This window comes from Sphaerodactylus townsendi, linkage group LG04 (genome assembly GCF_021028975.2).
Source record: "Sphaerodactylus townsendi isolate TG3544 linkage group LG04, MPM_Stown_v2.3, whole genome shotgun sequence".
Lineage (NCBI taxonomy): Eukaryota > Metazoa > Chordata > Lepidosauria > Squamata > Sphaerodactylidae > Sphaerodactylus > Sphaerodactylus townsendi.
Window position 1 is genome coordinate 7,079,309 of NC_059428.1, and position 17,335 is coordinate 7,096,643.

At 52.9% G+C, this 17,335-nt stretch overlaps 1 protein-coding gene across 1 annotated transcript; it reads left to right on the forward strand.

Moving 5' to 3' along the window:
* Nucleotides 1-1,553: 1,553 nt before the first annotated feature.
* Nucleotides 1,554-16,048, forward strand: LAMTOR1 (late endosomal/lysosomal adaptor, MAPK and MTOR activator 1). Its single transcript, XM_048492619.1, has 5 exons — nucleotides 1,554-1,760; nucleotides 4,570-4,715; nucleotides 8,808-8,885; nucleotides 13,011-13,140; nucleotides 15,220-16,048. Exons 1-5 carry the CDS (start codon nucleotides 1,719-1,721, stop codon nucleotides 15,310-15,312), a joined length of 489 nt encoding a protein of 162 aa, XP_048348576.1. The 5' UTR covers nucleotides 1,554-1,718; the 3' UTR covers nucleotides 15,313-16,048.
* Nucleotides 16,049-17,335: the final 1,287 nt, after the last annotated feature.

The window sequence follows — 17,335 nt, forward strand, 5'->3', positions numbered from 1 at the left end:
ACCAGGAGTCCTGGGTTCAAGGTGAAGGAAAAGAGATTCCGCCTAAACATCAGGAAAAACGTCCTGACAGGCTGTTGGACAGTGGAATGCACTACCTCGGAGTGTGGCGGAGTCTCCTTCTTTGGAGGTTTTTAAACAGAGGCTGGATGAATATCTGTCAGGAGTGCTTTGATTGTATGTTCCTGCATGACAGGGGGCTGGACTTGATGGCCTTTGGGGGTCTCTTCCAACTCTATGATTCTGGAGGCTCACTGTTGCGTGAAAATGAGAGAAATGTTGACAGAGCCCAGAGAAAAGAGAAGGGTAAACAATTGAGAGTACAATAATTAGATCTGAAAAACTAGGATTCGTATTTAAAATGTTGCACCATCAAATCATGCAGAGGTATGGAAGCTGCACCATGATTATCAGGTCTGGGGTGCTGTGTGGTTTCCGGGCTGTGTGGCCATGTTCTAGCAGCATTCTCTCCTGACGTTTCGCCTGCATCTGTGGCTGGCATCTTCAGAGGATCTGATGGTAGGAATGGAAAGCAAGCAGGCGAAACATCAGGAGAGAATGCTGCTAGAACACGGCCATACAGCCCGGAAACCACACAGCACCCCAGCGATTCCGGCCGTGAAAGCCTTCGGCAATACATTATCAGGTCTGTTTTGAATTGTGTGTTAAAAATAAAATTAAAAAATAATTAGGGCAAAACACAAAAGAAGCAACCCACGCAAGCAAGTTAAAAAACCGGCAACTGGGGAAAAAATCCGGCTGCTGTCTGATGACCTCGGCCCCTTCTGCACATGCAGAATAATGCACTTTCAATCCACTTTCAATGCGCTTTGCAGCTGGATTTTACTGTGCAGAATAGCAAATCCACTTGCAAACAATTGTGAAAGTGGATTGAATGTGCATTATTCTGCATGTGCAGAAAGGGCTTTAAGTGGCATAGTGGCTAAGAGCAGTGGCTAAGAGCAGGTGCACTCTGATCTGGAGGAACCAGGTTTGATTCCCAGCTCTGCTGCCTGAGCTGTGGAGGCTTATCTGAGGAATTCAGATTAGCCTGTGCACTCCCACACACGCCAGCTGGGTGACCTTGGGCTAGTCACAGGTTCTCGGAGCTCTCTCAGCCGCACCTACCTCACAGGGTGTTTGTTGTGAGGGGGGAAGGGCAAGGAGTTTGTCAGCCCCTTTGAGTCTCCTGCAGGAGAGAAAGGGGGGATATAAATCCAAACTCTTCTTCTTCTAAGTGCAGCAGAGACATTTCTCCTCTCTGTAAAGCTGCAACTGTTTGCAAGTGGATTCCTGTTTTTTTAACTGACTCTTTTAAGCCCCGCCCCCAATAAAACTTGCTGATTGACAGAAGGGGATGAAACCGGACAGGACTCGACTGTCTGTTACGTGACTCCTCGCGGAGGCTCGGGACTGGGAACCCCGCCCCTCATTAGCATGCGCGGTTCTGATTGGGCCGAAGAGGAAAAGCAAACAGCCGCAGCTCCCCGCGGGCTCCTCCCCTCCCTCCCTCCCTGCCCTTTGCGTCACGCGCGCGCCAGAGCCACGCGACCGGCCCGTGCCCGGAAGGCGGGGGTCACGTGCCCGGAAGCCGGAACAGGACTGGAGAAGAAAACAAGGCACAGCTGGGCCCGGGCCTCCTCCGCCGCCTCCCCGCATGTGACGGGAGCGGCCTCCCTCCGCCGGACGCGAGAGCACGCGAGGCCGCCGCCGGGCCAGCCATGGGGTGCTGCTACAGCAGCGAGAACGAGGCCTCGAGCGAGGCAAGGGCGGTCGCCACCGCGGGGCTGGTGCGGGGGTGGGGAGGAGGAGGAGGAGGCGGGTCCTGCCCTGACAGGCAGCTTCGGGGGTGGGGGTGGGGTCTTCCGGGCCTGGTGCTCCCCCCAGGGCTGCAGGGCTGTGGGCAGGCGAAGGAGGCGGGGGCAGTCTGGGGCACCGCAGCTGTTCGCCAGGCAGAAGGTCTCCCAGGTTCAATCCCCGGCCGAGGCAAGCAGGGATGTTGCAGACCGGACCTCCTCCGCCTGTGACTCTGGAGAGCCGCTGCCAGTCAGAGTAGGCGAGACTGACCTCAAAGGGCCAAGGGCCTGATTCAGCACGAGGCGGTTTCATGCACTGGGGAGGGGCTGGGGGTGGTCAGTGGAACAACATTTCCGTTTCAAAAGGACTAGACCAGTGATGGTGAACCTTTTCGAGACCGAGTGCCCAAACTGCAACCCAAAACCCACTTATATATCGCAAAGTGCCAACCCGGCAATGTAACCTGAATACTGAGGTTTTAGTTTAGCAAAAACGGTTGGCGCCAAGGTGCACATTACTCGGGAGTAAGCTTGGTGGTAGTCGGTGGTTTTGCTTTGAAGCAATCGTGCAACGCTTCGAATGGGTGAATCACGACCCTAGGAGGGTTTAGAAGCAAGCTCCACTGCCAGCCACTAAGCTTACTCCCAGGTAAAGGATTGTGCTTTCATCCCATGAAAATCGGTGGGGTTTAACAGCACATAGCAGGGTTACCTACATGTCGTGCCCAGCGCCCCAGGCCAGCCTAGATATGTGTGTGTGTGTGTGGGGGGGGTGATTTTCCACCTCCCCACACATGACGAACTCTATGCACGCGTGCCCACAGAGAGGGCTCTGAGTGCCACCTCTGGCACCCGTGCCATAGGTTCGCCACCACTGGACTAGACAGCAGGGGATGTCAAAGGCCTCAGCCTGGAGAGCGGCTGCCAGTCAGAGTAGGCGAGACTGACCTCAAGGGTGTGATTCAGCATAAGGCAGCCTCGTGCACTGGGGTGGGGCCCTGGCTCTGTAGGTGAGCATCTGCGTGTCTGCAGAAGGCCCCAGGCTCAGTCCCCAGCGTTTCTAGGTAAAGCAGCAGGGGATGTCAAAGATCTCTGCCCAAGACCCTAAAGAGCCACGTAGAAGTACCATAGATCAGCTGCAGAGCATCTGCTTGGCATGCAGGTTCAGTCCCCAGCATCTCCAGTTCGAATGACCAGGCAGCGCGTGATGCGGATGATCTCCACCTGAGCGCTTGCCAGTCAGAGTAGGCAGTACTGATCTTGGTGGACCAAGAGTCTGATTCAGTAGAAGCCCCCAGGTTCAATCCCTGGCATCTCCAGGTAAAGGACCAGCCAGAAGGGCATAGGTGTCAAACTCACGGCCCTCCAGATGTTATGGACTACAGTTCCCATCAACCCCTGCCAGCATCATGCTGGCAGGGGATGATGGGAACTGTAGTCCATAACATCTGGAGGGCCACGAGTTTGACACCTCTGCTCTACTGGAACAGAGCTCTCCGATAACCTTAGCCAAGGAGCGTCGCTGTGTATTTTTTCCCCATCTGCGTCCAGACTGACTGCTGAGAATGCCAGTTTTAATGGATGCTAATAGTTTTTTTGCTCCTTTGTCGCTTTCATTACGTGTTAACCGCCTCCAGGTTTGCCATGTGCTCATGGTGGCTGTCAGGCCCCAGAGACACCCTCACTTTTTGCCTTATTAAGCCTCAGTTGTACCCTTAGTTAGAATGGGTTTAGTTGCCTTTTGTATAGTTTTCTATGGGAGGGAACTTTAGTTAGACCCTGTCCATTTAAGAAGCCCTCTAGAGCACATCATGCTGGCAGGGGATGGTGGGAACTGTAGTCCATAACATCTGGAGGGCTGTGAGTTTGACACCTGTGCAGTAGGGGATGTGAAAGATCTCTGCCTGAGAGTCATGGAGAGGAGCCATGGCTTAGTGGTGGAACGTCTGCCATGCAAAAGATCCCAGGTTCTGTTCTCAGCATCTCCAGTTCAAAAGGACCAAGCAGGTGGTAAAATTAGAAGTCCTCTGCCTGAATGGCTGCTAGCCTGAGTTGAGGATACTGCCCTTGATGGACCAAGGGTCTAATTTGGTATAAGAACATAAGAACTAGCCTGCTGGATCAGCCCAGAGTCCATCTAGTCCAGCTCTCTGCTACTCGCAATGGCTCACCAGGTGCCTTTGGGAGCTCACGTGCAGGATGTGAAAGCAATGGCCTGCTGCTGCTGCTCCTGAGCACCTGGTCTGCTAAGGCATTTGCAGTCTCAGATCAAGGAGTATAAGGCAGCCTCTGCAGTGAGTCTGTATTCCCAGGTGCTTTTAGGTGAGCAGCTGTGGCTCAGAGGCAAAACATCTGCTCAGGAAGCAGAATGTCCCCAGTTTAGTTTCCGGTATCTCCAGTTAACAGGACCAGGCAGTAATTGATGTGGAAGACCTCTGCTAGCCACTTTGGAAAGCCATGGAGAGGGGCTGTAGCTCATCCGTAGAGCTCCTTCTTGGCATGCAGAACGTCCCAGGTTTGATCCCTGGCATCTCAAGTTAAAAAGACCAGGCAGTAAGTGGTATGAAAGACCTCAGCCTAAGACCTTGGAGAGCAGAGAGGACCCATATGAGGCAGTTTCATGTGTTGGTGCGTGCCACCATTTGGGCTGTTGGTGCTGTTCAGCTGGAATTTCGCATGTGCTCTGAAACTTGTGCCCCTGGGGGATGTGGAATGGGTCCCTTGTGGGTGTCATGCAGTGTCTCCCCTTGACGGTCCCCTTGTTCTTTCTTTCCAGGGGGAGGAGTCGAAGCCCCTCCTGCAGCCTGCCACCAGCCCACCAAACAAGTCCCTGAACGGCACAGAATCCAATTGCTACAGCCTGCCTTCAGCCCGAACAGATGAGCAAGCTCTGCTGTCGTCCATCCTGGCCAAGACAGCCATGTAAGGTTCTTTTCTTTTCCTTTTTTGGAAAGTAATTTTCATTGGATAAAATATTGCAGTAACATATAATCAGTTACTTTCGTTACAGCAAAACTAAAGTTAAAATGTAGACTTCTCCTTCAACGCGAAGCTGTGCTTCATTCAGTTCCAATTGATTTACAAGGAAAGAAAACAAAAATGTTAAAGAAACAAGGAAGGATGGTAATACTGTGTTTCCCCCGAAAATAAGACAGTGTCTTATATTAATTTTTGCTCCCAAAGATGCGCTATGTCTTATTTTCAGGGGATGTCTTATTTTTCTGTGTTCTGTTCATTGGGCATGCTTCCAAACAAAAACTTCGCTACGTCTTACTTTCGGGGGATGCCCTATATTTTGCACTTCAGCAAAACCTCTACTACGTCTTATTTTCAGGGGATGTCTTATATTCGGGGAAACAGGGTATATGTCTTAAATTACATAAACTTCATTATTGTAATATCTTAGATTCAGATATCAATTAGGTAAATCATAGTAGAATCTTAGAGATTGACTTTTGCCCGCACACTAATTAACCTTCAGTCATTAATGAGCATTTCGTTTGATCTGGGATAGTCAAGTAGTCAACGGTTTCCAGGTTTTTACATTTATATCCAGATTCTCTTTTCTCAAGAAAGTTGTTAATTTGTCTGCTGATGTAAATTCTTGTAATTTTTTTGGATTTCTTGGTATTTTTTGTATTTGTATTTCTGACCCTGTATCAAAAATCTTACATGGCTGTCGTAAAAAAATACAAAAATACGACAGCCATATAAGGATCTTGAGATAGGGTCATAATTGGAAGGGTTCCGAGAAAATGGGAAGTTCTGCTGTGAAATGGGAAGTTCTGGTCATAAAGAATCCCCAACGGAGAGTCATAACGGCTAAATGGGCAGCGTGTGTCTCAATATCAGTGATTGGGGAAGATTCACAAGAGGGTTTCCTGGGGACATCCCGCTGGCCAGTGTGGGAAACAGGATGCTGGTTTAGATGGACCCAGAGGTGGGATCCAGCAGGTTCTCACAGGTTCCCGAGAGTAGGTCACTAATTATTTGTGTGTGCCGAGAGGGGGTTACTCATTGGTGATTTTGCCACGTGATTTTTGCCTTAGTGACGCCCCTCCTCTCAGCAGTAGCGCACAGAACTTGAAGCAGTCTAGCAGGAGGTGCACCGGCGTGCGTGGAAGCCTGCGTGCGTTCGTTTCCCGCCCAAGGACCGGCGCAGTGGCTGCGTCCTTGCCACAGCCCTGCCCAGGAATGTCACGCCCCCGGAATGCCCGGCCACACCCCCGTCGTGTCCTGCCCAGCCCAGCCCCATTGGCGCTACGCCACAGTTTGAATCCCACCACCATGGGAACCTGTTACTAAAATTTTTGGATCCCACCACTGGATGGACCCTTGGCCTCATCCACCCAGAGCCCTCTTGCTTTCTTGTGGATCACTGCAAGGAAGGAAACACCACACTGCTGAGACACCTTGCTCCACAGCTCAACTGCTTCTACGGAGCAGTGGTTCTGCTGTGTTCGGTGAACACATTGTGTGCTTGGAAAAAGGAGTTTGAAATTCTCTGCCTGGGAAAGCTGCACGTTCTACCTGATTTCAGGTGTTCGCTGGCTCACTCCTGGACTCTGTGCTGCTTGTGGGAAGGCGAGTTGGGCAGGGCACGTCCTGCAGAGAGCGCGACCCTTGCCTTCTGTCTCCCCCCACCTGATCTGTTGAGAATTTGAGTCTGTTTGGTCACGTCTGCAAGAACAAGGAGCGTGACAGGGTTTTTCTAAGAACGGGTGGAGAGAGAGGGGTCCCTAGCGTGGAATTGTGTGCTCTGTGCGACCCACTGTCCTTGGGGTTCTGGCTCAGTGGCACAGCACACGCTTTGCCCTCAGCAACACACTGCCAGTCAGAGAAGACAATATTGGCTCAGATGATGTGAGTTTCTGGGGCAGCTTCCCCTGCTGGGGTGGCTCAGAAGAGTTTTCCTCTACTTTCAAGGAGTCTCAAAGCAGCTGACAATCACCTTCCTGTCTCCTCCTCTCAAGTGTGAGGTGGCTACATCTTTGGGGCAGCATTGAGCCCCCTTCTGGCACGAGCAGGCCTTGGGCAATTGCAAGGTGCTTCAGTGTCCCCCAAGACACTGTCGAGACTGTCAGACCGCATATGTCCCAGTTCGGCCTCTGCGCTCTGCAGAGGCAAATCTACTGGTGGCCCCCTGGTCCTGCAAGAATGCAGCTAGCCTCTACCTGGGCCAGGGCTTTCTCCGCCCTGGCCCCTGCCTGGTGGAACACTCTTCCGCCATCTGTTAGGGCCCTGCAGGACCTTGGGGAGTTCTGCAGGGCCTGTAAGACTAAGGAGCAGCAGTGGCGTAGGAGGTTAAGAGCTCGTGTATCTAATCTGGAGGAACTGGGTTTGATTCCCAGCTCTGCTGCCTGAGCTGTGGAGGCTTCTCTGGGGAATTCAGATTAGCCTGTGCACTCTCACACATGCCAGCTGGGTGACCTTGGGCTAGTCACAGTTCTTCAGAGCTCTCTCGGCCCCACCTACCTCACAGGGTGTTTGTTGTGAGGGGGGAAGGGCAAGGAGATTGTCAGCCCCTTTTAGTCTCCTGAAGGAGAGAAAGGGGGGACATAAATCCAAACTCTTCTTCTTCTTCTTGTTCCACCGGGCTTTTGGAAAGGCTGGCTGCGGATTGTCTGCCCCCTCCCGATGCCCTTGATGCCCATGTACCAACAGGGCGCACCATCTACTGCGATCTGCCGATCCCCTCCCAGAGAGGGGGGGAGGGAGGGTCCGGGCGCCCCTTAATGCTGGGTTAGATGTTATATTATGCTGCTACTGTTTTTATGGATTTAGAGCGTTTTGATTTTTATTGTTATATCGTGTTATGTTATGATTTGTTTTACTGTACACCGTCCTGAGCCCTTTTGGGATAGAGCAATCTATCAAATTTAACAAATAAATAAATAAAATTAGGAGGTTGCTGTTAAAGATCCCTAGCACCATACCAAGACCCCTAGCACCACAGGTAGACTGTGTAGTATGGGATTAGTTAGCCATGAAGCTCATTGGATAACTTTGGGTCAGTATTTCTCATCTTCGCTTTCCTTGTTGGGTCGTTACAGTAATCAGATATTGAGAAGAGCCTCGGATGCCACCCTGAGTTCTGCGTAAGCAGCATGGGGCCCAAAAAGAGATTGTGGGGCAGATTGTGGTTCCTGGCCCCTCGATGATGCGGCTGGCCTCCACACGGGCCAGGGCCTTTACGGCTCTGGCCCCGGCCTGGTGGAACACTCTCCCTCCAGCCGTCCGGGCCCTGCGGGACCTTGGTGAGTTCCGCAGGGCCTGTAAGACGGAGCTGTTCCACACCGGGCCTTTGGAGGAACCGGCCGCTGATGGTGCCCCCCCCCCCCTTTTGGCCCTTTACATCTGGGCCGTTTGTCACCTAATGGGACTCACCGTCCCTCCCTCTTGGAGAGAGGACTTTGAAAATGGAGCTGCCGGACGCCACTTATATTTATACTTGTATTTATTATATTTACTATATTTAGCTTTTGTTGCTTTTATTGCTGCTTTTAAAGGTTTTTAGCCATCCTATGACTGTACTATGCTTACATGTTGTACACCACCCGGAGCCCCTCGGGGATAGGGCGGTATAAAAGTCTAAAGGATAGATAGATAGATAGATAGATAGATAGATAGATAGATAGATAGATAGATAGATAGATAGATAGATAGATAGATAGATAGATAGATAGATAGATAGATAGATAGATAGATTGATCGATTAATCGATTGATCGATTGATCGATTGTGTGTAGCATACACCGCGTGGCCTGCTCAGTGCCCCTCTGGCATTGCCATGCTTTTTTTCCAGAATCTCCTCTTCGTTGTGTCAACCGAAGGAGCCCTCTTTTGCACTGGGGGGGTTGGTGAGGCTTGTGGGTTGAGTCCCCTTTGACCGCTACAGCAGTGTCTCTGAGGGGCTCCTCTGCCAGGATGTTGTGGGGGGAGAATGCTGGTTGTTTATGTCGGGCAAGAAGTTCCTCCTCATCCTCCTCACCACCAGTTTTTCCCTTCTGGCAGCAACATCATCGATGTTTCGGCTGCGGACTCGCAAGGCATGGAACAACATGAGTACATGGACAGGGCTCGGCAGTACAGGTATGCATTTTTTCGCGGCTGAATGATTTCTGCTGGAGGTGATGCACAAAGATATTCTGGCTAAGATGACTGTAGGACAGTGGTTCTCAACCTGGGGGTCGGGACCCCTTTGGAGGCCGAACAACCCTTTCACAGGAGTCGCCTAAGACTCTCTGCATCAGTGTTCTCCATCTGTAAAATGGATAAATGTTAGGGTTGCAGGCCACCACAACATGAGGAACGGTATTAAAGGGTCATGGCATTAGGAGGTTGGAGCAGCAGTGGCGTAGGAGGTTAAGAGCTTATGTATCTAATCTGGAGGAACCGGGTTTGATTCCCTGCTCTGCCGCCTGAGCTGTGGAGGCTTCTCTGGGGAATTCAGATTAGCCTGTGCACTCCCACACACGCCAGCTGGGGGACCTTGGGCTAGTCACAGCTTCTCGGAGCTCTCTCAACCCCACCTACCTCACAGGGTGTCTGTTGTGAGGGGGAAGGGCAAGGAGATTGTCAGCCCCTTTGAGTCTCCTGCAGGAGAGAAAGGGGGGATATAAATCCAAAATCCAATCCAAAGGTTGAGAACCACTGCTGTAGGACCTCCTTCCTCCTTGCACAAAAGTGGACTCAGTCTCCCTTTCTCCCCAGCTACATTTTTGGGTGCTGAAATTGTTCTTTGACAGGTAAATAGAACTGTTTGGCAATGAAATGGCTGTTGTGGGTTTTCTGGGCTGTGTCGCTGTGGTCTGGTAGTTTTTGTTCACCAGTGAACAAAATTAGGAGCTGAAATGACCAGGCCAAGGCCACACAGTCTACAAAACCCACAACCGGTGGTTGATTCCAGCTGTGAAAGCTTTCAACAATAATAATTCTCATCACGGGGAAGATCACAGTGCCTGCTGCGATGGAGCAGGCCTGGTTTGACTTCTATTAAGAACATAAGAACAAGCCAGCTGGATCAGACCAGAGTCCATCTAGTCCAGCTCTCTGCTACTCACAGTGGCCCACCAGGTGCCTTTGGGAGCTCACCTGCAGGAGGTGAAAGCAATGGCCTTCTGCTGCTGCTGCTGCTCCTGAGCACCTGGTCTGCTAAGGCATTTGCAACCTCAGATCAAGATTGGCAGCCATAGATTGACTTCTCCTCCATCAATCTGTCCAAGCCCCTTTTAAAGCTATCCAGGTGAGTGGCCATCACCACCTCCTGTGGCAACATATGTGCATCACTTTCTCAGCAGGTCTATTCCGTCCAGCCCTCTCCTTTTTCTCCTAAAAGGGCTTCCTTACTCTCTAGGCTCGAGTAACTGCTGCCACCGTCTGACCTTTGCAGGAATTTCCCTCTGGGGAAGTCAGCCCTCCCAGCTTCCTTTCGCACTCTGAGGCCTGGCCTCTGCGTCTCCCGCTTCCCCTCTCCTGGGTACCACAGGGATGGTTTGAGGCTTGGGGTGCTCCTGGAGGAATAGCTGTTTGCCAGATGCCGGCCTCCCTCCTGGCACCCTCCTTTCCTTATAGTGTGTCCAAGACAGTGGAGGTCTGTGTACTACAGAGAACTGCTACTAGCATCAGACTGTTAAAAAGTATTTATCAAAAAGAAAATGTTTACAAGCATACTTTTAGCACAGCACCAGAGGCGTTGGGGGGCGGGGGGGGGGGGGCGGCACCCAGGGCAAAACCTGCTCTGGGCATCTGCCCAGAAGTGGGATCCAGCAGGTTCTCACAGGTTCCCGAGAGCAGGTTACTAATTATTTGTGTGTGCCGAGAGGGGGTTAAACTGGATGGGCATGATTCCAAACAAAAAAACATTGCCCTACGCGATTTTTTGCTTCGAGGATGCCTTAGTTGCGCACTCTCAGCAGAACCTCGACTTCACGTCTTATTTTCAGGAGGTGCACCGGCAAGTGAAACAGGGCAGCCTCCTCGCTGTGTAAAAGCGTTTCCCGCCCAAGGGAACCGTTTGCACAGCGGCGCTGCATTCTTGCCACAGCCCCGCCCCAGGAGTGGGGGGGGGGGGCCCCGTGGCACCTAGAATGCCCGGCCACGCCCTCGTCATGCCCCCCTCAGCCAAATTCTAGGAGCTGGCACTCTCACACAGTTTGAATCCCACCACCATGGGAACCTGTTACTAAAATTTTTGGATCCCACCACTGCACCTGCCCCCTGCGCACCATTTTCCTGGCTGGGCAGCCACCACGCGCCCCTTGGTCCAGCCCAGCTGCTCTTTTGGCCAGCAGTGGCTATGCCGACTAAAGGAGCAGCCTGGCAGGGCGAGACCAAGGGGAGGGGTGTGTGTGTGGGGGGGGTGATTCTCTGCCCCCATGTGATCAGCCGGCCTGCACCTGGGGACACGTGACCCTGCATGTCCTTGTGAGCGCTTTGCCTCTGCACAGCACCAGTTGTTAAAATAGGGCAGGCTCTTAAGCTTAGGATATTTCGGTTGCTTGCCTTTTCTGCATCACCTAAAAGACATCCTTTAGCTCCTTGGGCGAGCACATGGTCGTCGTGGCTACCACCTCCAGAACTCAGGCAGGAACCCTGCCTCCTCCAGTGGTCCAGCCAGAAGAGAAGAGCCCCTCTCTGCTCCCAAGAACTTTATCAGTCCCCACCCCCTTGACCAGGTCAGTCTGGATCAAGGAAGCTTTTCCTGCTGGTAGCCTCTTCCTGAAGCCGTTATTTCCATTTTAAGACCTCCTTACTCTGAAGTCTATAAAATTATGCATGGGGTAGAAAATGTGGACAGAGAGAAATGTTTCTCTCTTTCTCACAATACTAGAACCAGGGGGCATCCATTGAAAATGCTGGGGGGAAGAATTAGGACGAATAAAAGGAAACACTTCTTCACGCAACGTGTGATTGGTGTTTGGAATATGCTGCCACAGGAGGTGGTGATGGCCACTCACCTGGATAGCTTCTGAAAGGCTTGGACAGATTGGATGGAGGAGAAGTCGGATCTCTGGCTACCAATCTTGACCTCCTCCTTGACTCTGAGATTGCAAATTAACAGGCTCCAGGGTGCTCCGAGCAACTTTGTCAGCACTGAAGGCTGGCTCATTGCTTTTTCACCTCCTGCAGGTGAGCTCCCAAAGGCACCTGGTGGGCCACTGCGAGTAGCAGAGAGCTGGACTAGATGGACTCTGGTCTGATCCAGCTGGCTTGTTCTTATGTTCTTATGTTCTTCAAATCTGTGACATCTGCTTGGGGGGGTGGGGTGGAGCCATAGTCTCTCACTGCCTGTTTTAGTATCTCTAAAGGGTGGCTCGGTGGGGCTGGCAGTCTGCTCAGGGAAAAGAAAAAGAAATGCTTAAATGTTTCCTTCAAACTTCAACCGGGGCGGGGGGCTTTCCTTCACCTCTGCCAGTGGGTTTTCTGCAGCGCATTCCAGCCAGGGTGGAAAAGGGTCCCAAATCCTGGCTGCTGGAGCAAGGGGTGGGGGGTGGGGAGCTGCATATACCCTGTTCAGGATAAAGAGGACAGGAGATTGGTGGATTCATCCACCATTTCCTGAACTGTCTTTGTTCTGGAATGCTGTGCTTGGGTTTTCGTGCCTGAGGGACAGAACTAGGTCGGCACTAGGACCCCAGTGGAGCATTCTAAAGCAGAGTGTCCAGCTAATTGGCAGATGGATTCTGAAATCTCCTTCCACCTTTATCCTGAACGGGGTGTTGCTCTAAGCAGTCAGCCTGGCTCAGCATCATTTTGAGTCCGCCTTCATCTGTGGGTGGGCACACGGCTGTGTCAGCAAGCAGCGTACGGCGGGCTGGCCCCCTCTGGCTTCCCCGCTGGCCTCTTCTCCAGGAGCAGCAGTGGTGTAGGAGGTTAAGAGCTCGTGTATCTAATCTGGAGGAACCGGGTTTGATTCCCAGCTCTGCCGCCTGAGCTGTGGAGGCTTATCTGGGGAATTCAGATTAGCCTGTACACTCCCACACACGCCAGCTGGGTGACCTTGGGCTAGTCACAGCTTCTCGGAGCTCTCTCAGCCCCACCTACCTCACAGGGGGTTTGTTGGGAGGGGGGAAGGGCAAGGAGATTGTCAGCCCCTTTGAGTCTCCTTACAGGAGAGAAAGGGGGGAGATAAATCCAAACTCCTCCTCCTCCTCCTCCTCTTCTTCTTCATCTTCTTCTTCTTCTTCCTCACGCTGCTGCCTCTGTCCCCACCAGCACGCGCCTGGCAATGCTGAGCAACAGCCTGATGCACTGGAAGAAGCTCCCGCCCCTCCCTGGGCTACTGACCAACCAGCCGCACCAAGTGCTTGCCAGCGACCCCGTGCCCTTCGCGGACTTGCAGCAGGTGAGTGTGGTGGTAGGCGGGGGTGGGAATGCCCCTCTCTGAGCGTCTGGGGCTTTCTTTTTGGGAAAGAAAGTGGGCCACTGCGAGTAGCAGAGAGCTGGACTAGATGGACTCTGGTCTGATCCAGCTGGCTTGTTCTTATGTTCTTAATGCCCCTCTCTGAGCGTCCGGGGCTCTTAGAGAGCCAGCGTGGCGCAGTGGTTAAGAGCAGGTGCACTGTAATCTGGAGAACCAGGCTTGATTCCCCGCTCCACCACTTGAGCTGTGGAGGCTTATCTAGTGAACCAGAATAGCTTGCGCACTCCAACGCATGCCATCTGGGCTAATCACAGTTCTCCGGAGCTCTCAGCCCCACCCAACTCACAGGGTGTTTGTTTGGGTGGGGGGAGGAGATTGTGAGCCCCTCGGGGATAGGGCGGTATATCAAATAAATAAATAAATAAGCAAGCATGCCATCCAGCCAGCCCCTTGGGAGTCTCCTTTCAGGAGAGAAAGGGGGCGTATAAATCCAAACTCCTCCTAGATTTTGACGGCCACCAAGAGGGGAAAGGTGATTATTACCTATTCCCCCAAAAGTTATTTCTTGGGCGGGGAAGGGGCCGGTTGGCTCCTGTTCCCCAGGAACAGCTATTTTGGTCTTCCACAGAAGGAAGATTTGGTGAAAATTACTCCACCACCTGCTTTGCACTTGCAGAAATCTAGGTGTGATTCAAGGCGCTGCTTTCCTTACTTTAAAAGTTGATAGCTGTGCTAGTGGCAGGGTGGTTGGAAGCTCTCTCTGGGCTATATTTGCTCCCAGCAAGTTTTGTTTTATGGGCCGGTGTTCAGCTGTGGTCAGGCCTCTTTCCACTACCTCGTTGTGGGTCACGATGTCAGGTATTGCCAAGTGACAAAGTTGCACAGCCCCTTCCAGCCATCCCACAATTCCCTCCTCCCGGAGGGTGACATCTCTTTTCAAACAAGCGGTGGCCCCACCCTCCAGGAAAAGGGAAAGACTGCTCCACCCTGAAGCCCTGCTGGAGAGTAGCAGCCCTTACTAGAATCACCCCTCCCAGATAGAAGAAGAAGAGTTTGGATTTATCTCCCCCCTTTCTCTCCTGCAGGAGACTCAAAGGGGCTGACAATCCCCTTGCCCTTCCCCCCTCACAACAAACACCCTGTGAGGTGGGTGGGGCTGAGAGAGCTCCGAGAAGCTGTGACTAGCCCAAGGTCACCCAGCTGGCGTGTGTGGGAGTGTACAGGCTAATCTGAATTCCCCAGATGAGCCTCCACAGCTCAGGCGGCAGAGCTGGGAATCAAACCCGGTTCCTCCAGATTAGATACACGAGCTCTTAACCTCCTACGCCACTGCTGATCAGCAGCAGGGGGGTCGAGCGTCATGGGGGAATCCAGGAGAGCCAGGTGCTCTCTCAGCGTAACCTCCTTCCCAGGTTGGTTGTGAGAATAAAATTGTGAAGGGAAAATTATATTCAGAGCCAGCGTGGTGTAGTGGTTAAAAGCAGGTGCACTCTAATTTGGAGAACCGGGTTTGATTCCCCACTCCTCCACCTGAGTGGCAGAGGCTTACCTGGTGAATCAGATGTGTTTCCTCACTCCTACTTTCCTGCTATGTGGCCTTGGGCTAGTCACAGTTCTCTCAGAACTCACTCTGTTGTGGGGAGAGGAAAGGAAAGGAGCTTGTCAGCTACCTTGAGTCTCCTTACGGGAGAGAAAGGCGGGGTATCAATCCAAACTCTTCTTCTCCTCTCCCCCCCCAAGGGTCCCCCCCCTCCAAGGGTTCCAGAGGGAGGTGTGGAGGTCAGAGCAGTGGACAGTGGGAAAGGAGCCCCAGGGATGCTGTCTGTGCCTCTCGTTCTCCGGCTGCTTTGAAGGAGGCCTCATGGTGCCTGAAAGTGGCAGGTGGGCTGGGGATGCTAAAGCTCCCGACAGCTGGTCCTGCCCCTCTCTTTTCCCCCGCTTGCCCTGTCCCCCTTCTCCGGGCACACAGCCCTCTGGGCCTGGCCCCCCACCCCGGCACCTTCGGAGGCAGGCAAAGAGATTTCTGTGCAAATCACGCTGTGCTTCGTTCCCCTTCCGCAGGTCTCTCGGATAGCCGCGTACGCCTTCAGTGCCCTGTCCCAGATCCGGGTGGACGCGAAAGAAGAGCTGGTTGTGCAGTTCGGGATCCCGTGATGCCAATTCTGCCGCCCGCCCGCCCCCGGCCCCCCTTCCGTTTTTATTTCTTTTCCTCGATTGGCTCGTCTCCGCAGCAGAGTTTGTCCGGAATTCAGTACACGGGATCTCCTGCTCCTTGCCACAGAGATGCTCACGGGCGGCCAGCAGGCCACCCCCTTCTCACGTACCCCCTGCTGTTGGTGCCCCGGGTGAGGGGTGGGGGGCACGTGGGCAGGCCAGTCCGTGCAGGGCTGGAGGAGGATGTCGGGGGGTGGGGGGGGTGGCGGCTCAGCGCACGGGGGCTTGCTTAACTCGACTCATAGGAAGTACGGATCTTGCATCACAGTGATTGCCACCGAAACACTTGCTGGGGTGGGGGGAAGGGCACAGCCACTCAGTAATTTGGGGAAGCCCCCATGGCTCGAGAGGTTCCCCTTTGGCTTGGCCTGACGGCTGAAATTTTAACCTCTTGGGGATGGGAAGGAGGGACCGTCACTTCTCACCGCGCGTCCATTTGTTTTTCCTCTCCGCTGCCATTCTCTTTGGGGCTTTTAGGATATATGGGAGGGTGACCTTGGATTTTTTCTTTTTTAAATTAAGGACCGGCCCCGCAGTTGAAGGACGGCGCTCCCGTCTCTTTCTCCGTGCGGAACCCTCTGCCCCGGTCTACACGGCTGAGCTGTCGTTTTGTTTTAACTCTTTGTTTTTTTTGCTAAAAGTAGATATAAAATATAAATACGTTCATCCACGCCAAGAGCTTGTCTTTGTCTGTGTGGGGTGAGGGGGGGCGTGGCTCGGCCTGAAGACCAAGGGGCACAGCGTGGGTGGGCAGGTGCCCGCAATGGCAATCCCAGCTTGCTCTCTACGGTACCGGGGGAGGAAGGGCTTCCCCACAGCTGGGCCCTTCTGCCTTTTTTTTCTCTGCAGAACATAAGTTTTGACCAGGGGTCTAGGCTCAGAGTTTACGGCTTCTCCAGGGCAATTAGCCTGGATCTTGTTTCTATCAGCCCCTGCCAGCATGGCCAATGGGCCATGCTGGCAGGGGCTGATGGGAATTGTAGTCCATGAACATCTGGAGAGCCGCAGGTTGCAGACCCATGGCCTAGACCCAAAGGTCAGCAGATAACCCTTCGCCTTTTCTCCTGTGGAATTTTTTTTTGGTGGAGTCTGACTTTTGGTGGAGGCCTGCCTGTCTGGGCATCCCCTCCAACACGGTGCAGTGCAGTGGTGGCGAACCTATGGCACGGGTGCCAGAGGTGGCACTCAGAGCCCTCTCTATGGGCACCGCAAACAGAGTTCGTCATGTGGGGGGAAATTGCCCCCCCCCCGCCCACATCTAGGCTGGCCTGGGCCACTGGGCTCGATTATTAGCATTAAACCTAAGACCTAGTTTTGGGGAAGCAGCGAGGTAAACCGCGAAGGCTTCTGTTAAACCCCACCTACCGATTTTCATAAGAACCAAAGCGCATCCTTACCTGGGAGTAAGTTCGGTTGCTGGCAATGGGGCTTGCTTCTGAGTAAACCCTCCTAGGGTCGTGATTCACCCGTTGGAAGAGTTGCACGGTTGCTTCAAAGGAAAGCCACCGACTACCACCAAGCTTACTCCCGAGTAATGCACGCATCGGAGCCAACCGTTTTTTCTAAACAAAAACCTCAGTATTCAGGTTAAATTGCCGGGTTGGCACTTTGCGATAAATAAGCAGGTTTGTGGTTGCAATTTGGGCACTTGGTCTCGAAAAGGTTCGCCATCCCTGGCGTAGTGGTTAAGTGCAAATGGACCCTAATCTGAAGGACCGGGTTTGATGCCCTATTCCTCTGCATGAGCAGCAGACTCTTATCTGGTGAACTAGGTTTGTTTCCCTGCTCCTCCACGTGAAGCCCGCTGGGTGACTGTGGGCCAGTCACAGTTCTCTCAGAATTCTCCCGCCTCCACTAACCTCGCGAGATGTCTGTTGCGGGGAAAGGAGCTCGTCAGCCACCTTGAGACTCCTTACAGGAGAGCAAGGCGGGGCATAAATCCAAACTCCTCCTCTTCTCCGTG